The 21876-nt window shown below is 42.0% G+C and overlaps 1 protein-coding gene across 15 annotated transcripts in view; it reads left to right on the top strand.

Moving 5' to 3' along the window:
• Positions 1-1811: 1811 nt before the first annotated feature.
• Positions 1812-21876, top strand: part of LOC121865024 (serine-rich adhesin for platelets-like) — a 22744-nt gene continuing 2679 nt past the window's right edge. The window contains exons 1-6 of one of the 15 annotated variants that reach the window (XM_042364326.1): positions 1812-1838; positions 15739-15810; positions 16015-17464; positions 17537-19357; positions 20164-21114; positions 21210-21836. In XM_042364326.1, the coding sequence (XP_042220260.1) occupies positions 1830-1838; positions 15739-15810; positions 16015-17464; positions 17537-19357; positions 20164-21114; positions 21210-21836 (4930 nt within the window). In that variant the 5' untranslated portion in view covers positions 1812-1829. Of the gene's footprint in view, positions 1839-15738; positions 15811-16014; positions 19358-20163; positions 21115-21209; positions 21837-21876 lie in introns of all 15 variants that reach the window. The other 14 variants (XM_042364335.1, XM_042364329.1, XM_042364332.1 and 11 more) reach the window with 14 other exon arrangements.

The raw sequence follows: 21876 nt of genomic DNA, 5'->3' as shown, positions 1-21876 counted from the left end.
GGGCTGGGCTCCATTACGACGGCATGCGAAACTGTGCAGCTATTCAGATGTTTCGGAACAGCATGGTATATTTTCCAACACGAATAAAGAATGACATAATGTGGCATTAGCCCAAAGGGGAGTAGCAATACAGTACAGATTCGAAATGCGGTTGCAAAATAATCTTATACCTTTACTATATCCGCTTATTCTGCCAAACATATAATGTATTCCTGTATGGCAGCTGATCCACTTCCATGGTTCCTGTAGTCCACGGTGTGTGGAACATGTAATATAACATAGTTTAACTTATCTAGATATACTGACATTCTCCAGTCATATTGTAACAAAGTAATTCAATATTATCAATGAAATAGCCAATTTCGGCCTACCAAATTAAGTACGAAATGTCTCGCATTCAGGCCTATACTAACCCTCGCGAGACAACGGAAATGTTCAGTTGGAAAATCATCGGGCCCACCTGTAAGGTGAATTTTTTACCCCGTGTACACCTTTTTAACCAAAAATAAGTATTTTCCCCCACTTCGGAGTCTTGTATGAAAATGACTTGTTTTCTCCAAGTATAGTCCTATATTACAGTTCAACATAATTTTCCATTTTCGGAAAGGTTAGTGAGATTCATAAGAGAAAATAAAGTGCATGGTGGGTCGAGTCCAGAAATATTAGTTACCGGAAAGTGATACGTATAAGACTTATGTAGTCTACGTTCCATCCTCCGAGTTGGCTGGGAAGACAAGAGAACAAAAGCCAGTATTATTGCTGTCACCAACTGTAGGAGCATCGAGGCTACCATTATCCATGAACAGCTACGTTGGACTGGCCATGGACGACAGTAGACTGCCAAAGCAGCTACTTTACAGTCACCTTACACATAATAAACGTAACGCCGGCGGGCAATTGAAAAGGTATAAGGATAGTCTTAAGACAAACCTGAAAAGTGCCAAATCGACCTCCTCACCTGGGAGATGATTACTCCACACCGTAATGCTTGGAGGAGCACCGCACGAGGTGTCAATACTTTCGAGTTAGCCCGACTGCATACCGAGGCAGACAAGCGCTAACGCCAGAAAGTAGCTGTCGCTGTCCCTCCCGCACTATACGTAGCCCTCCACACGTGCAACATCTGTGGACGACCCTGCCGGTCCCGTGTCGGCCTCTCTAGTCACCTCAGAGCTCACAAACGATGGTGACATCCTTAATAACTCATATAATTTTATCATAGCTGGATGATCGTCATACTCGATTCCGAGTGACAGCAAACTAGTAGTATAAGACTTGTTTGTATTCTATAGTGTATCTACTGTACAAGATGAGATGATCACTCGTCACCAGAATATCTCAGGTCCATTTAAGAGCGCTAGGGTGTTCAATCATCCGGTGAAATAAGTAAGGATTCCTAATCTTCGTGAGATCCAGTCTTCAGATAATGTCCTCGTCTCCTAACACAAATAACAAAAGTATAATAATCAAAGCCACATTGTTTTTCTTCATCATTAACCTGAAGTTGTTAGCTGTCGAGTATAAAAACTATATATATTTTTTCTTTTTACGGAGGATGATCAACACGCACCGTGCTTTTAGAGATATCCAGATGCTTTTCCCTAAAGGTCACATAAACAAGAGCTCCGCCTATAACCTGTTGCGACCAAGACGAGTCATCCGTACGACCAATCAACATCCGAGGGGGCACACGATACAAGTTGTTATTGGTCCATCTTAAGGAAGTTCACACTAGGCTAGTCTATCAAAGGTCGCGGTCACGCCAAGTCATATATAAAAGGCCTGATCAAGCTCACTTGGATTCATTTAAGTACAAATCGTCGTCAGATATGAAAGAAGTGAGTACCTTAGTGCTGTGGTGTGGTACCGTGATGTGTTTGTGTTATGGTGTGGTAATATTATGTAGTGTAGTGGTTCTTGATGGTGATGTAATTATTAATGTGCTTTTGTGTGGTGAGTAGTTGTATGTAGTGGTGTTGTGTATTAGTAGTGTGGTTGTAAGGGGTGGTATAATTGTGTGGTACAATAAGAGGTTCTTTGGTTGTACGTTGTGGTATAATTACGTGTGTTTGTGTGGTTTGTATAAATGTAGATGTATATGGATGTGGGATTGTGGTGTTCAGAGTGATTGTGCTTGGTGTGGTTTTTAATATTGTGTGTCGTGGTAGTGTTGTGTTGTAGTGGTGTTGTGTGAAAGTGTTATTGCGGTGATGTGCGGTTGTGTGGTTTAGTGTGTGGGTGGTGTGATTGTGTGCGGCTGTGTGGATATGTGTGTGGGTGGTATTGTGGGTGTGTAGGGTGTGTGTGTGTGTGGTGAGGATGTGTTTGACTGTGTAACTCAAGTGTTGTTGTTAAGGTGTGGTGCTACTAATATGTGACGCTATCACCATGTGCTGCTGTTATTTTTTTTAATCTATATTTTTGACGGGGAAAAGAAACCAGTGGCTTGTTAATCCTCCCATTGTGCCTGAGGAGTTTGTCCCTTCATGAGCCCAGTATTAGTACAGAGGGAAAATGGAGTATCTGGGGAAAACCTGCGGTGACGAGAAAGAAGCGAGAGCAGTGGTTCACAGTAATGTTAGTTAGTGACCCATTAGTGCTGTTACTGTGGTGTGATATTACAGTGTTTCACCATTACACATTCTCTCAGGGAAACCTGTGATGATTGATAGGGTCACACTGGTTAACGCCCTTCTCACGTGTGTCCGGGCCAATCAGGACTCGAACCCTTAACATATTGGTGAGAGATACGTGCGTTACTACTGTATCACCAACAAATATGTAGGACGCTTGGACTACAGACATTTGGTTTGAGCCAGTGTGGTTAGAACCTAATCTAGCCTAACCGTGGCCCAAGCGTCCGCTCATCACCACAAGGCATCAAAGCGGGTACACAAAAGAGAGGGCATGATTATTCCTTAAGACTTAAAGCTTAAGTGAATTAAAATACGATAAATAATTCTACTGAGGCTGGTGTTCACTTCTCGAGGTAACTAAAATGTATCAACACGGAATTTATCTTCACAATATAATAATTTTGACCGAGTGGTATTGAGTTGTTTTCACTTTTACTCATCATTAAACTCTCAAACTCGTCCGCCGACACAAGAAAATATAGTGGCCTTTCGCTGGAACATTTGGGTTCTTAAAGGGCATCTCTCTTCTCGTGTAGTTATAATTGCATGTTTTATGCTGAAGAGGAAACATTACTGTCTATCAATCGAGTTCAGCCATATATAAACTCTGTACCCTCGACTAGTTGGTGTCTGGGAGGCAGTGACCGATAGTTACATTATATAACTAGGTTGAGGAGTTACTTTTTATACAGTGACTGGATGCTTTTTATGAACCGCCAGTCACCGAGCAGGAGTGGATCCAGGAATATAAAAAGGGGGGTCCAAGAAGTTGTGGGTGGGGGAACATAGCAAACGCAGCGAGCCCTCCCAGCTGGGGTGTAAGCTCCTCCCCCAGATTTTTTTTTTAAATCTGACCAATATCATGGGAATTTTGAGGCCATTTTGAAGCCAAGCGCACTTGATATTAGGAGATATTCTGAAGTAAATAGTAAATACTTTTTACTATACAAAAATGCCTGAGTACAATACTGTATTAAAGAAAAAGTATTGGAATTTTCTGATAAAAAGCAGGGGTCCGGACCACCCCCCCCGCCACGGACCCGTTAAATATCTCCTCTCCATTTGTGGGTTAGTTTAAGAAACTTAAATATATATTCACTACATCTAAGTATCTTCTTATTGAAAACTTTCCTGGAGACCTTCTGTCATTACAACGATCGCAACATTATAATTATGTGATGTTTATTTATTTCAATATATTTCACGTTAATGCTGACGATCAACAAACAATTTACATTGGTTCATGAGACAACACCACTCGGCTTGGCGGTACATAACTGGGAATGAATTTTGTAAGTGCCATATACCTCATATTTCATTATTTCATTATTTATATGTTGGCTCCGTTCCACTCAACACAGCCGCCACATAACAGCACCGGCACCCAACACTGTAAGACACCCTCCTGTCTCGTTACCAACAAAGTCCCAGTAGACGAGTTGGCCAATCAAGGTTTTTGGCCAGGTCAGAAACATGGTCCTCGGGGCTTTCAGGAACAGTACTTTAAAAGACAAGAATATTACCAGCACTTCGACAAAGGTAAAACAAAAGCCTGTGATGCAACACTGGCTGAGCTTCTTATGGTGAGGAAGATGAGAGGTGTTACTGAATCATCAGTCGGCAAAAAACAAGCTTCGTGACGTGCTTGACAATGTAAACGGGTTTAACACTGGTAATAACAAGAGCAAACCTTAGAGTTTATGATAGGGAGGACCAGATAGACTTGGTCCCATTAATGACTCGCCTCTCGAAAATCCTGTAGCCTTCCACTCCACATGAACCATCGTTAGTATCCTCCCTTGTATTATTCTACCGGCATTTTAATGATCAGTACAGTATTATGACGAAATTCAAATCAAGAATCCCTTCTCTATTTCAGCTCAGTAGCTCTATTTGTTACTTCACCGCTTCATGTTAATTCACTGTAACACTGTACAAACTACACCTTCCTTCCACATTACAAAATTCGCCAACTATACGACCTCCGAGTTTATTTCTTCATTTTCCAAACTACTCATACCCTTCAACCATTACTCTTCTTTCACCTCCTCATTCTCGACCCAAAAAAGTATTTGCTGGAGTATAAGGTATAGCCCCAATTATCACTTATTGTTAAACTATATATAAATATTAATTACCACGCAACCCCCCCACCAGCTACTTTCTCAGCACATATGTGGATCCATTCGATGAAATTGTATCACTTGACAGAGAGGTTCAAGTGACCTTACAAAATGTTATGTTCCTCCTGAATACTTGACCAAATGAAAGTACTTGACGCATGGCTGGTCCTGACTCGTGCTCCTGCAGAGGAAGCACGGGTAACGAAGGTTGCTGGAGTGAGGTCGGGGTCACTCACCTTTATTGTTACAGTGGAGTCGCTCCAGTGCACCTTCATATCAGGGAAGTGAGAGTCTCCACCTAAAGTTCACCAGCATCAGGTCTTGCTTCCACTAACTCAATAGTGATTAAATGAACTTATTTATGTAGTTGCAACCAAAATTTCGTCGACATTCCACAATACTTAGTATTGATTATGGGTCATAACTCGTATATGGGATTAGTTTATCACCGATGAACGTTGATTTTCATTTACTTAAATTACGCTGAAGTGAACAGATGACATACTACTTAAAGTGCCTTGGGAATTTTGCCCGCAATTGTATATCTCTCAACAATTCCCAAAAGCAGCTGATAGCTTTATATATACAGTATGTATATATATATATATATATATATATATATATATATTGATCAGCTGACAGTGATTTCATATCCTCTAGTGCAGTGGTTCTCAACCTTTTTCACTCCATTCCCCCCTTGAGGAATTTTCAACATCCTCGTGGCCTCCTTCATTTTTCTCCCAAACCCCCCTATTCGGACCCTATCACCACTTGCAAAGGAATGGCACCAAAGTATGTAAATATTAAAATTGTATTGTCGTTATGATTAAACAAAATGAAAAAAAAGAATGAAAATTCTCTTCTGTCAAGTCAAAATAAGTAATACAAGTTTTGTTTAATTCAGATTCCCAACATTATTTGGAAACGTACAATTTATAACAGCTCGCCGTGGCTCCCTTGGGGGCCATGGCCCCCAGGTTGAGAACCACTGCGAGTCTAGTCTCTCTACAAAAGGTTGAAGCAAGTGACTGGGCGCAACAGGTTGGTGTAGTAATCAGTGGACGCACCTGGACAAATCTAGAGCAGCAACCATCACTTTATCGACATAAAAACACTTAAACTAAACTTCCTTTGCTTACACCACCCCACTAGCTTAGCCCAACTTAACCTAAATTTCCTTTACTTATGCCACCTAATATAAACGGGGTAGCTAATTACCGTTTAAAAAAATGGTTTAATTTTGTTCCCTTTTTTGCTTGAAAGAAAAATATCGCCTTCTAAGAAATGTAAGTTGTGTGAAGGGATTCTAACTGATGGAAAATTGTCCGGTAAAAACTTGATAGACGGAAAAAATTCAAATTTCTGATGGTATTTTGTTCTGTAAACGATCTGGTGGGCTTGTGTCCAGTGGGATTTTTTGTGGGTGTAGCCAACTTTTATTAAAGTGAATAAAACCATGGAACACGTTATCCAGCACATAACTGATGCGAAAAAGAGAAGAAACCAACTGTGCATGTGTTATATACATGCACCATGGACCTCACCCTACTGTGTATACGACTTGGGTTGAACTGTGAAATAGTCTGTCCCAACTGCAATAAACGTCGCACTTTATTATAGCAGAGAAGATTCAGCTTCCATAACAGACCTACTCCAGACCAACGAGTTGAGAGGCAACAACACTTGGACCTGGCTGCTCACCGGATATAATGTGTATTTTGGAATATGTTTGTGTGTGTGTATGTGTGTGTGTGTGTGTGTGTGTACATGGACAGACCTTTGATCTAAGGCAGAGAAAACATGTTTGTTTTTCAACGGTTGCGACAATTAATTTACCTGCCGGCCACACACAGCAAGTCGTGCGAAGTGACTTGAAGCAAACGAGGAAGGGAGTTTTTTTTTTTTTTACGGGAATTAGCCAACCCGGGCACAGGTCAAACGACCCACAACGGAGTCTGGGGGGCGAAAAAAAAAAGAACGGAAATAAATTGAAAATATAGAAAAAAGGTTATACTGTATTAATCTACACCACGAAGATGCCGGAAAACCAGCTTTTTAAAGTGAGACAGATTGTAAGAGCATGGAAACACAGAAGAAGGCAAAGCATTCCACAGTTTGGCTGTGTGAGGAAAGAAGGAGGTACTATAACGGGCTATTCTCGTGTGACCGATATCCACAGAGAAATGGTGGGCACCGCGGGCAAGACGTGTGTTACGAACCCACGGCCTTACCGGCGGTACACAGGATGCCAAATCCCCTGAACATTGCCCGTTAAAGTACCTGTAAAAGAGAGAGAGTGAAGCAACATTGCGGCGAAGAGAAAGGGGAGAGATATTGTCGACTAAAGGAGGAGAGTTAATAAGACGAAATGCCTTGGATTCCACCCTATCTAATAGTTGGACAGAAGAAGAGCCACCCCAGATATGAGAGCAGTACTCCAAGTTAGGACGAATGAATCCCTTATATACTTGGAGCAACTGCTCAGGAGTGAAGTAGCTGCGGCATCTGTACAGTGAGTGGGAGACCACAGAAACGATCAAATCGGTGAAGACACGATAACTGCCGATATAAGTAACAGCCACATTGTGCAGGATAGAGGTAGTGACTTAAGGAAAGGTACAGAAGGAAGGGTATCACTCTAGATATGATACTGACAGGGAGAGAGAGTGAGTTTTAAAGAGTCTCATGCGGTGTGCTGGTGTCGTCACACTCTTTAATAACTAGTCCCTGAAATAATAATAATAATATTTATAGTTAATAATTATAATCATAATAGCTACGTTTGCTTAGAGTGTGTGAAATATGCGTATTCACTTCTACAAGATACTTCTACACAATCACGTTCGTAATACATTGAACTTGTGCAGTCTGACGTTTTTATACTCTCGTTTGAAGCGAGTCGTTTTTATATTATACAATAAAATGTAAAAGAAAACTCTTATTAATTTAAGCTTAGTAACTGTTTCTACGGCTTAGGTAATTAACTAGTAGGTACGAAAAAATAGGTGTTGTCAGTTTGAAGGTCATTGGGTACACCGCCCTACCTGCCCAACACTCATTGTGCCGGGGAGGTGAGGGTGATATGCTAATAATGTCATACACAACCACACATTATATTTACAAGCACATACATCATACGTACACAACCTCACATCATACAAGCTCACACAGGTACACTTCATACACAACCACGCATCATACTTACACATGTACATATCATTTTCGCTCACATCCTGCTCACACAGACACAATTCGTCACAACCACGCACCATACTTACACAACCACGCACCAACTTACACATGCACAAAGCATACAAAACCACATTATCATATCTAAACACTTCATACATAACTACATAACACACACACAACACAACCACACCTTCACGGATTAATGTACACATAAACGTTTATAAATACTCAATAGTACATAATTTGCAAACACATAAACAAAGTAAAAAATAAACGATCGCGAGGTAGACCTGACAAAAGCGGGGAGGGAAAGTGCAGCATCTGATGACAAAAACAGACGAAAGTGGCGGAGCAAGAATCAGCTGACCACGGACTGTGTCAGTGGCCTGCACCTAGTTTACCTCCTACCTCCTACCACCACGGACCGTTTCTTTGCTCGCATCAAGAAGTTCATATTGCACTCCCTGTTGACACCTTACAATTGACGTGATCCAAGTGACACCTAATAATTCTGCCAACGCTTACTATTGACATCCATTCCCTCGCATATAACTCCTTGTTGACACCTGATAAGTCATATCGCATGACACCTGGTAACTCTACTAACACTAGTTACCGATTCCTAAATTAATTTCAACCCTACCATTCAGAATTTTTAATGTTAACAGCAGATTGTTAGGGTATTTTGTTCGTTTCCGTTATCTGACTGTAAATATAGATTTCTTGCCCATTGCCTGCAGTCAAGGTTACATAATACCTCTTTTTGGTATGTGTGTGTGTGGGGAGGGGAGAGAGTCCCGATGAGATACAGCTGGGGCAGCCGGGAAACCCCCTCGCTGCGTCACTGTCCCATTGAGGGAGGTCCGGAGCTAATGTGGAAGATTAACGCGCAGATAAAGCATGACTCATGACATGTCCCATTGACCTGTACGTCCTCGTGACATTCCTGATTATAGGAACTCTCACACACACCAGTTGTGACGTCAACGTCTGTTACCAATCAGACGGCTCAGAGCAACACACAATATGAGGCGATGATTAAATCCTGACAAGCTAATTGTTTGAAGAGTGGCATGTTCAATAACGTCATTATCATCTGGTATTATTTGGGTCAGTTTCACCCATGAAGGTGTAATTATACCTCCATGGTTCCATGGTTTCACCTGATACCTCCTCCGCCTCCCTCCCATACCTTAACACGTGTGCGCACACACACACACACACACACACACACACACACACACACACACACACATATATATATATATATATATATATATATATATATATATATATATATATATATATAATACGACGCAAAATAATTATGTCTGAATGATGGCATGTCCTATGCTATTTCCCAGTATTCCATGTAGCACCAGGATTTTTGCAAAAGTGATGTAGAATTAATTTGAGTTTTGAAAACTAAAATGGCCAAGTATCAATTATGTCAATTACTGTACTAATGCCATCAGCTAGGATGCCTAAATAAACATAACCTGTCTAAGGACCGCCTGATAATTACCCGAACACGGGCAAATCTTGTCCACATCAAGCGTGGGATTTTATTGCAATCAGTCTCAGTAAAACTACAATACATATGCACTAAGTTGAATGCCAAATTAGATTTGTCAACTTACTGTAAATGAAACAAGGTCTATTATTTTGTTTTAATTAACCACCATCACTCATGAGGCCGTGTTGGCAGTATGATAACAAATCAAGTAGTGTTAATCTTATAACTATAATCAGGAAACAATGTAGACCTATGCAATTTCATTAAGGCACATACTGTATTATACAGTATTTGTGAGACAGCTGAAATAGTTCAATGTACCACTTAAGTTAAATATATCGTAATGCCAAACAAATATCATGACATCTCCCCATGAGGTGACCAACATAAAATAAGCGCTGGAGCTGAAGTCTCAAGTACAGTATTATTTGTGATTTGCACGACTGTACTGTCATAATTTACCCTTGACTCGAATGACAACGATATTTCACCTCAGGAATAAATATTTGTTTGATAACGTTTTAGCAAGTTAAATCCTTTTGTAATGGTATCTCTGAACAATTCTCTTTGCCCACCTAAATATACTATATTTAGGCTTGCTCAGTTTAATTATTACAAATCAGTCCATGAATCACCTTAGAAAGAAAAAATAATTACGTCAAAACTTGATCTTAGCCCCTTTAAAAAATCTGGTTGCGCCCCGGATTGGACAAATTTAAAGGTTTGGCAAGTTACAAACTAATTAATCAAGAATTAAAACTGATGATTAACTGCCAATTCTAACAGAACAACACACAAAACAACGTGTTCTTTATTCAGGTCAACACCGAAAGAACAATAGCTCGTAGGGAACCAAGAGTCATGTTCCAAAATTTCAACATCTATTTTACTTCAGGTACGCAGTACAGTATATAACAAAATACTGTACTTCTAAAGACGGCGTCACACTAGCATTTCTACTGTCAAATTTTTTTCACGAATCGTCGGAGTTGTCGTTGGCTGTCTGTTTGTCAGACGGTACAGACTGTCTGCAGGCTCTGCACTGACAATGACAACTCGTACGATAACTAACCAGTCAACTCAAGATCTACTGTATAATTGATACCATAAATAGTTACAAAAATAAAAAATAAATTAGTTAAAATTTAAAGCTAAAATTATTATGAAGAAATTATTACTCTTCTTCCCAAGATTACTCAATATTGTGTTTATTTTCATGGTTTTAAAAAGGTAAGAAAATGTCATTTGTTGTTTACATTTTGACCTCGCGGGAATAACAACATGACGGAGCCAAGTTGACTCCGTCATTTTCTTATTTTTTAAAAAAAAAATGTAGCCAAAAATAATTTCCCAAGTATGGACACACCTCTCCAAGGAGTTCTTGGTGGACCACATAAGGAAGCGCCACTGTCTCTGGAATCACTGACAGTTGTCGAACGAGGGAAACTGCGAGCTGGTTCTAAACGCTTGTGTGACGGTGCATAATAAAAAAGGTGGAGGATTTTCTGAAAGTTGAAAAAATAAGTTGCCCCGAGCTCTTTCGAGACCAGACATTCCGTGGAATTTTTTCTAAATAATTTCTACAATATTTATTACAACTGATGAAGGCTTTTTGGTGACGATTCCCTGTAATTAAATGAAATATTCCATCAACAAAGTTAAAAACTATGTAGTCTGTGGCAGCTTCAGTATACTGTATAGTTTACAATAAACATATTAGACCTTGACAATCCCATCTAAAGTGAAACTGTAACACATCTACTAACCTTTAACTACTTTTGATAATATAAACAGGTCGACGCATGACTCGGCGAAACAACTTTGCTCTACATTACCTAAGAATTTGTCGACCGCCTCCAGCACCACAATTACTGAACTGCCGATTCCTCGTTTACACACTGTGTATCTCTCATAATTTTTAATTGTTGATACAGTATAACAGTGTAATTACTAACCTTGTTGCGCGCTTAATGCCCTCATCCTCTGCGGGGCGGTTGTTTGTTTGGAATCTTTTCGCCATTAGGCGGTAAACATGAAAAATAACAATATATCATGTTGGTTACCTACACCTTTTATTTATCTATTTCACTATTTACTTTTTTCTTCTGTTATTTTATTAATTTGTTACAATTTATTGGGTGCAGTTTTTCTAGTAATGTACTGTGATCTTCGTTGCATACAAATAAAATCAACGGTATTTCGACCGCAACACTTCAAAGTGGCACCGCGCTGCTTGGTGTTTTTAGCAAACTATGATAACCTCGGAATCTGGACACTTCTCTCGCCTTCTAACGCATGAAAGACAAACATGGAAAGAGTTGATGAAATGTATAGTATTTTGGGGGTAAAATTTCACTTGTTGCCACTATACGAAATCGAAGTTGAAACTTCTGGCACAAATCAAGTTTCTGAGATTAGCTCCGACCCCTCCCATCTCAGAATCTAGAGATTTGCTATAAAATCAAGGTAATATTTTTCTTCAAAACACATCGAAAACCGTCGGAAAACAAAACCCTAACCAACCAAACCTAACCTAACTGGGGAGCTCTACAGTCGTTCGATGTTTAGCGTGTGTACGGCTACGTCACTCGATGTTCTCAGCGTATCACCATATCACCATTAGGGTTGCCATACGTCCGTATTTTCCCGGACATGTCCTCCATTTAGGTCTCGAAATCTTCATCCGAAAGGAATTTTTAAAATTCTTCATAAGTCCGGAATTTCAGCTTCCATCATTTTCTCCACGGAAAAAATAAAAACATGAAACTGTAATGACGAGAGAGAGAGAGAGAGAGGGGAGGGGGGGAGGTGGAAACCGTAGAGATCTCGTTCAGTTTTCGTCAGCTGATAAGTCACGTGTACGCCTGTACGGTGTTGTCAACTTAGCTGTCAAATATTTGATTGATAAGGGGGTAGAAGTTGATGAAGTGTTTTGACCAAGTTAGTAACCTGAAGCAGTTTGTGGAAAATTACAAGTGATGAAGAATTTAGTAATCTGCCAACACATAAAAAGTGGACCAGATACTTTGAAAAATCAAAGAACACTGAATGCCACTCAGAATTGCTAAGAATTGCACAATTCTTCTTTGTTATATCATCTCGCAATGCAAATGTAGAAAGAGTTTTTTCACTGATGCAAACTCAATGGACAAAGGAAAGGAACAAATTGAGTGTTGAAACAATGAAAGGCATTCTGACTGTACAGTACAACTTCCGAGAAACACCTTGCAGTGACTTCTATACCTTTCTAAAGAGCAATCAGCCAATACTGAAATAGATCCGATCTACAGAAAAGTATGCATGGGCACATCAAGTCACACACACAGTGGGGGAAGAAGACTGCAGCTAAGGGAATGAAGATGTTCAGCCTTAAGCAAAGGTAATTTTTTTTTTAAGATTTCTATACCATGTATGTTGTATATTAGCCTGTGTGTGCCGGGCAGGGGGGGGGGGATGTCTTTGGGAGCGTCCTCTTATTTTAGTGTTCAGATATGGCAACCCTAATCACCATGTGCTAACAAACATAATAAGATATTAAGTACCTCGCTTAAACGTTATTTGCACCAGAAATGCCATTGAAGAAAAGTGTCAGAATTGTCAAAATTACCGATTGCAACTATAAAATTCTCGAGATTCGTTTTGTGGCAACAAGTGAAAGGTTAAGTTTCATACATAATAAAATTTTAAATATTTTGCTTATACTGTACGTAATTAGCGCCAGATATACCATTGAAGAAAGGTGTCTTAGAATTGTCAAAACTACTGATTGTAACTATAGAGTATGTAGTGGCAACAAGTGAGCTATATTATTTTATTTATTTGTTTTTTTACCTGAAAAACTCGATGCGTAATTTTTATGTCTGTTGAGTATAATGTAAGAGATTTTCTTATCAGTGAAAGGTCACCAGTGGTGACTCTCCACATTGTTCCTGATCCGGGCAAACATTATTTTCTTGCCTTTACGTAGGTAGTAGGCAGCTATCAAACAGGGAGGTACTGTAGCGTCTGCCTGGAAAGATATTGGAAGCATAATGTATTGTCTAATGGTAGACCCTGCTGCCAAGTGGCATTACAAAAATTGTGACCAAGTCCCAGGTTGCTGACCTAAATTTCTGCCTCATTTACACACAATTTCAGGGTTTCAATTATTTCTCTTACTTTTACAACACAACATACATACATATAGTATATCGTTTCTCACATTTATTTTTATTATTTTTTTTTATTTATGGTCCTTTGTCATTATTATATTATATATTATATGTATAAAAAAAATATTTATTATTATTAGGCCTACTATTATTATTATTATATTATATATTATACTATATTTTTCTTTAAATAATATTTTTTAATAATTTGTATTTATTATTATTAGTAGTAGTAATAGTAGTTTTTTTTTCATCCCCAAGCCCTGATGTGGGTCATTGACCCGTGCCCTGGTGGGCTAATCCAGCGTAAAAAAATAAATAAATAAATAAAATAAAATAAAATAAAATAAAATAAAAGCATCACAAAAATTGTGACCAAATCCCAGGTTGCTGATCTGACTTTCTGCCTCGTTTACACACAATTGCAGGATCTCAATTGGTTCGCTTACTGTTGACAACATACTGTACAATGTACATACTGTATACAGTAATATCTTTTCTCACTCGATTTATTTTTCTTTTCATTTTTGTATTTATTTATGGTGATTATTATTATTATTATTATTATTATTATTATTATTACTATTATTATTATTATTATAATTTATATTATTATTTTATTATAATTTTTATTAATTATTATTATTATCACTATTACATTTTTGCCCCACAGGCCCTGATGTGGGCCAGTAACCTGTGCCCGGATGGGCTAATCCAAGCAAAAAATTTATAAATGACATTGATTTAGAATAACAATTCTGGAATTAAATCATTCCGGTTAACCAAATAGACGGAGGGCCATAGAACTAACAACCCTTCAGACAATACACAATAGGGCAGATCTTGGAGACATTCAAAGTCTTAGAAGTGATGGGAAACGTGAACCAGGGCCAATTTTTGTGATGTCCCGCACCACCAACATGAGGGGACATACCTACAAGCTCGCCAAGTTATAATGCAGAACGAACATAAGGAAATACTTATTCACACAGAAGTTGGTAGACCTATAGAATAAATCAACTAGCTCAAACTATGTAATCAAGAACAGTATTGAGCTTCAAAACAGCCCCAAATAAAATTATGAAAAACAATGGAGGAATATAGTGCTACAGTAGCCTCCTTCCCTCGGTATGACCACTTCTATTAAGAGATCATTAGGTAAATTAGGTAATTAATCAGAATTTTCTTTGGGTTGCACCACCCTTAGTAAGGCGTTTTTTGTAGAGGGGCGTTGGCCTTCCTGGACTGTCATTAAAAAATATGACAGTACCACATCTTGGGAATAACTGTTGTACAACACAGTCTTCAGAAAACAATAAAATTAGAAAACTGTTATTTGGACACAATACTGAAAGAAAGAGTGAAGAAAATATATATAGAAACTTATGGAAAGAAAGACAAAAAAGGAAAAGTCAGTCAACAATAAATAAGAATAGCACCAAAAATTAGGCCCGTTGTAAAGGTAATTTCTCCAGGACTCTCAAACTACACTATGTATGTTGTCTCTCGCGGCTAGGTGTTCGCTTATTTAAGTCTTAATTTTTGTACTTACAGAACTGTAATCAGCTTGTTCACCCTTATTTAAAGTATCTTATGAGTAATGATATTAAAGTTTCAATCATGTTTGAGTAATTATCAATATAGTTACACCAAAGTCACCAATGGCAAATGAAATCGGACAACACCCACTTATAAGAGGGTGGAGCCATAACAAGTTTCAACTCGGTGCGAAAATCAACTGGGCACGATCCTTTTCAATTCTTTCATGCCGTACAATTTTTTTTAGATCCTATTATTATTTTATTATTATATCACAGTTTTTTATTGCCTTACATGCCCCCAACTATTCAATATTAATCAAAATATTCTCCATAAGCAGCCATGATCCGCGTATTTACCCATTGGAGAAACTCGCTGATTGGTTGTTAGTTATTCAGGCACTGCACACGCTAACACCTGATCAAGGTGTTTGCTTTTCGCTCTCAAGGTGTCATGCGTATAACTCTTTCGATCATTGTCTTTCTACCTTTCTCATGTTCGTTTTTACCATGATATTCCTTCCACATTTCCCTCTCTCCTGGTGAACGTGATATACTGTAATTATTGTTTCTATCTCACAGACTTGGTTGTTGTGGGTGGCGTTGTTGCTGTGGGCTGCACTGGTGGCAGCTCAACATCACCATTTAGTACAGGTAAGTCAATTGTCATGGAAAATTGCACTTTAACTCAAGTCACAATTAAATTCACCCTAACTAACCTAGCTGAACCTAATTTAACCTAACCTTTTTTAACGTAATTAAATTTGTTTACCCAAATAATCTAACCAAACATATACCTTGTAGTCTGTTCACTCGAGCGTTGCAAACCAGATGACTAACTTGCCCTTTAAATTTCAGAACCTTGGAGGTAATGCGCCAAGAGACTTCAACTTCGATCAATTTCATTTTATAGCTGTGCCTGATCCCGAGAGCATACACAAAATAGGAGCTGTACGGACGCCCATCATAAACTTTGAACAACCCAGGTCATTGCTGCATAGATTAGTGGTTCCACAGTCTAATCAATTTCATACAGTACGTTCAAACAATTTGAAGGCCTCAGGTAGTGCAAACAATGTTTTTCAAAGAGAAAACCAACGTGGAAATGAAGTACATGGCCATGGTCAGTTTTTTGGTAATAGGTTCATTACATCGAACTTAACCCCAGGAAGTAAATTACAGATCGTTCCTGGCGATACTGTGTTTATCCCTGGTGCAGTGAACAAAGACCACTTCTTGTTAACTGGGTCCATCGGCAATAGAGACAGCAAGGGGACGTCACGTTTCCAGACACATTCAGTGAAGGATAACAAACAAAACATCATTACTCAAGAAGCTCAATTGCAAGGGTCACCACAAGACTCGAGCTCGGCTACTCTCCCTCCTGCAGGAATTAGCGCACAAGTTCTCCCAATTCCCGAGGCCTTAATTGGAGTTGCCCCATCTGATTCTGGCTCAAGTTCATCTGTTAATCGATTTGGTGCAATTTCAATAAACCAAAATACTTTGACAAACACATTCCCAATTAAATCAGCAACATTTAATGCCAATACAGATAGTGGGACTTTTACAAATGTAGAATCTACATCCAAAGCTGAAACCAAGCAAGTTGAAAATAGGGAAAGGTTGAGTCAGGTACCAGCTGGTCATCTCCAGTCACTACTTGTCCCAGGAACCTTGGCAAACTTCGCTGCAGTTGGCACGCCTGTCTTTCAAAATGGAGATTCTGCCTCAAATGCGGAAGCACGAAGTAATGCTGCTGCACAAAGTAATACTGCTGCACAAAGTAATGTTGTGGCAAAAAGTAATGCTGCTGCACAAAGTAATACTGCAGCACAAAGTAATGTTGTGGCACAAAGTAATGCTGCAGCACTCAGTAATGTTGCAGCACACAGTAATGCTGTAGCACAAAGTAATGCTGTGGCACAAAGTAATACTGCAGCACAAAGTAATGTTGTGACACAAAGTAATGCTGCAGCACTCAGTAATGTTGCAGCACTCAGTAATGCTGTAGCACAAAGTAATGCTGTGGCACAAAGTAATACTGCAGCACAAAGTAATGTTGTGGCACAAAGTAATACTGCAGCACAAAGTAATGCTGTGGCACAAAGTAATACTGCAGCACAAAGTAATGTTGTGGCACAAAGTAATACTGCAGCACAAAGTAATGCTGTGGCACAAAGTAATACTGCAGCACAAAGTAATGTTGTGACACAAAGTAATGCTGCAGCACTCAGTAATGTTGCAGCACTCAGTAATGCTGTGACACAAAGTAATGCTGTGGCACAAAGTAATACTGCAGCACTAAGTAGCACTGGGACACTCAGTAATGCTGTGGCACAAAGTAATGCTGTGGCAGAAAGTAATGCTGCAGCACTAAGTAGCACTGGGACACTCAGTAATGCTGTGGCACAAAGTAATGCTGCATCATTAAGTAATGCTGCAGCACAGAGTAGGACTGTGGCACTGAGCAGAACGTCGGGAGTCACACAAAATGTTCTGGCACAACAATCAACAGGTACTACATCCAGGGTAAGTTCAGTAAATAGAGGGTCGCAAGTGCAAACACAAGTACCCTCCACTCAGACCATCATATCACCCTTCAGACAGCATCTGCCACAACCAATAATTAATCTTCAAAATACAGGAAATTTTGCTGCCACCCTGCTAGGAAAACCTGTGAATCCATTTGCAATAGGTCGCTCATCTAAGAGAACTGGGACAAGGACACCATTCGGCACATCGACCTCATTTGGTTCCTCGGCTGTCAGTGGCTCCTTGGGTGTCAGTGGCTCCTCTACAGCCAGTGGCTTCTCTACAGCCAGTGGCTCCTCTACTGCCAGTCGCTCCTCCACTGCCAGCAGTGGCTCCATTGCTGCCAGCAGTGGCTTCATTTCTGCCAGCAGTGGATCCATTGCTTCCAGCAGTGGCTCCTCTACTGCCAGTAGTGGCTCCTCTACTGCCAGTAGTGGCTCCTCTACTGCCAGTGGCTCCTCTACTGCCAGCAGTGGATCCTCTGCCAGCCGTTCCTCTGCTAACACTGGCTTCTCTACTGCAGGCAGTTCCACTACTGCCAGTGGCTCCTCTACTGCCAGCAGTGGATCCTCTGTCAGCCGTTCCTCTGCTTCCACCAGTGGCTCCTTTACTGTCGGCAGTTCCTCCTCTGATGCCATCAGATCCTCTCATGCCATTGGCTCCTCTCATGCCATTGGCTCCTCTCATGCCATTGGCTCCTCTCAAGCCATTGACGCCATTGGCTCCTCTCATGCCATCGACCTTGCTTCTGGCACTGGTTTCTCTATTGACAAATTCTCTGACATTGGCTCATCTGGCACCACAGGATTCACTGCTGGTGATCTCTTCTCCAACACTGGCTCATCTGGCACCACAGAATTCACTGCTGGTGATCTCTTCTCCAACACTGGCTCATCTGGCACCACAGGATTCACTGCTGGTGATCTCTTCTCCAACACTGGCTCATCTGGCACCACAGTATTCACTGCTGGTGATCTCTTCTCCAACACTGGCTCATCTGGCACCACAGGATTCACTGCTGGTGATCTCTTCTCCAACACTGGCTCATCTGGCACCACAGAATTCACTGCTGGTGATCTCTTCTCCAACACTGGCTCATCTGGCACCACAGGATTCACTGCTGGTGATCTCTTCTCCAACACTGGCTCATCTGGCACCACAGTATTCACTGCTGGTGGTCTCTCTTCCATCACTGGCTCATCTGGCACCACAGGATTCACTGCTGGTGATCTCTCCTCCAACACTGGCTCCTCTGCCAGCCGTTCCTCTGCTAACACTGGCTCCTCTACTGCAGGCAGTTCCACTACTGCCAGTGGCTCCTCTACTGCCAGTAGTGGCTCCTCTACTGCCAGTAGTGGCTCCTCTACTGCCAGTAGTGGCTTCTCTACTGCCAGTAGTGGCTCCTCTACTGCCAGTGGCTCCTCTACTGCCAGCAGTGGATCCTCTGTCAATCGTTCCTCTGCTTCCACCAGTGGCTCCTTTACTGTCGGCAGTTCCTCCTCTGATACCATTGACTCCATTCACGCCATTGGCTCCTCTCAAGCCATTGACTCCATTGGCTCCTCTCATGCCACTGGCTCCTCTCAAGCCTTTGACTCCATTGGCTCCTCTCATGCCATTGGCTCCTCTCAAACCATTGACTCCATTGGCTCCTCTCATGCCATTGGCTCCTCTCAAGCCATTGACTCCATTCACGCCATCAGCTCCTCTCAAGCCACAGACTCCATTGGCTCCTCTCATGCCACTGGCTCCTCTCAAGCCATTGACTCCATTCACGCCATTGGCTCCTCTCATGCCATTGACTCCATTGGCTCCTCTCATGCCACTGGCTCCTCTCAAGCCATTGACTCCATTCACGCCATTAGCTCCTCTCAAACCATTGACTCCATTAGCTCCTCTCATACCATTAAGTCCCGTAGCTCCTCTCCTTACCCACTAGCTCCTCTCCTTGTGCTCCTCTCCCATACCACTACTCTCATACCGTAGCTCCTCTCCACTAGCTCCTCTCATACCATTAGCTCTCTCATGCCACCACTGCTCTCTCATACCATTAGCTCCTCTCATGCCCAGCTCTCCGTAGCTCCTCTGTGCCAGCTCCATTGCTCCTCATGCCACTGGCCTCAAGCCATTGACTCCCATTCACGCCGTGGCTCCTCTCAAGCCATTGACTCCATGGCTCCTCTCATACTACGTGGAGTCCATTAGCTCCTCTCATACTACTAGCTCCTCTCATACCATTAGCTCCTCTCATACCACTAGCTCCTCTCATACCATTAGCTCCTCTCATACCATTGAAGTCCATTAGCTCCTCTCATGCCACTAGCTCCTCTCTCATACCATTAGCTCCTCTCCCATGCCACTGCTCCTCTCTGTGCTCCTCTCATACCACTAGCTCCTCTCATCCATTAGCTCCTCTCATACCACTAGCTCCCTCTCATACCATTAGCTCCTCTCATGCCACTGGCTCCTCTCATGCCATTGGCTCCTCTCATGCCACTGGCTCCTCTCATGCCATTGGCTCCTCTCATGCCACTGGCTCCTCTCATGCCATTGGCTCCTCTCATGCCACTGGCTCCTCTCATGCCATTGGCTCCTCTCATGCCACTGGCTCCTCTCATGCCATTGGCTCCTCTCAAGCCATTGACTCCATTGGCTCCTCTCATGCCATCGACCTTGCTTCTGGCACTGGTTTCATTATTGACAAATTCTCTGACATCGGCTCATCTGCTAACACTGGCTCCTCTACTGCAGGCAGTTCCACTACTGCCAGTGGCTCCTCTACTGCCAGCAGTGGATCCTCTGTCAATCGTTCCTCTGCTAACACTGGCTCCTCTACTGCAGGCAGTTCCACTACTGCCAGTGGCTCCTCTACTGCCAGCAGTGGATCCTCTGTCAATCGTTCCTCTGCTTCCACCAGTGGCTCCTTTACTGTCGGCAGTTCCTCCTCTGATGCCATCAGATCCTCTCATGCCATTGGCTCCTCTCATGCCATTGACTCCTCTCAAGCCATTGACGCCATTGGCTCCTCTCATGCCATCGACCTTGCTTCTGGCACTGGTTTCTCTATTGACAAATTCTCTGACATTGGCTCATCTGGCACCACAGGATTCACTGCTGGTGATCTCTTCTCCAACACTGGCTCATCTGGCACCACAGTATTCACTGCTGGTGGTCTCTCCTCCAACACTGGCTCATCTGGCACCTCAGTATTCACTGCTGGTGGTCTCTCCTCCATCACTGGCTCATCTGGCACCACAGGATTCACTGCTGGTGATCTCTCTTCCATCACTGGCTCATCTGGCACCACAGGATTCACTGCTGGTGATCTCTCCTCCAACACTGGCTCATCTGGCACCTCAGTATTCACTGCTGGTGGTCTCTCCTCCATCACTGGCTCATCTGGCACCACAGGATTCACTGCTGGTGATCTCTTTCTCCACCGGCTCATCTGCACCACAGTATTCACTGCTGTGGTCTCCTCCATCACTGCCCATCTGGCACCACAGGATTCACTGCTGGTGATCTCTTCTCCAACACTGGCTCATCTGGCACCACAGTATTCACTGCTGGTGGTCTCTCTTCCATCACTGGCTCATCTGGCACCACAGGATTCACTGCTGGTGATCTCTCCTCCAACACTGGCTCCTCTGCCAGCCGTTCCTCTGCTAACACTGGCTCCTCTACTGCAGGCAGTTCCACTACTGCCAGTGGCTCCTCTACTGCCAGTAGTGGCTCCTCTACTGCCAGTAGTGGCTCCTCTACTGCCAGTAGTGGCTTCTCTACTGCCAGTAGTGGCTCCTCTACTGCCAGTGGCTCCTCTACTGCCAGCAGTGGATCCTCTGTCAATCGTTCCTCTGCTTCCACCAGTGGCTCCTTTACTGTCGGCAGTTCCTCCTCTGATACCATTGACTCCATTCACGCCATTGGCTCCTCTCAAGCCATTGACTCCATTGGCTCCTCTCATGCCACTGGCTCCTCTCAAGCCTTTGACTCCATTGGCTCCTCTCATGCCATTGGCTCCTCTCAAACCATTGACTCCATTGGCTCCTCTCATGCCATTGGCTCCTCTCAAGCCATTGACTCCATTCACGCCATCAGCTCCTCTCAAGCCACAGACTCCATTGGCTCCTCTCATGCCACTGGCTCCTCTCAAGCCATTGACTCCATTCACGCCATTGGCTCCTC

The sequence above is a fragment of the Homarus americanus genome, unplaced genomic scaffold, assembly GCF_018991925.1.
Source record: "Homarus americanus isolate GMGI-L3 unplaced genomic scaffold, GMGI_Hamer_2.0 scaffold2539, whole genome shotgun sequence".
Lineage (NCBI taxonomy): Eukaryota > Metazoa > Arthropoda > Malacostraca > Decapoda > Nephropidae > Homarus > Homarus americanus.
Note: the sequence above shows the minus strand (reverse complement) of the source record. Positions and strands in the feature narration are given on the sequence as shown.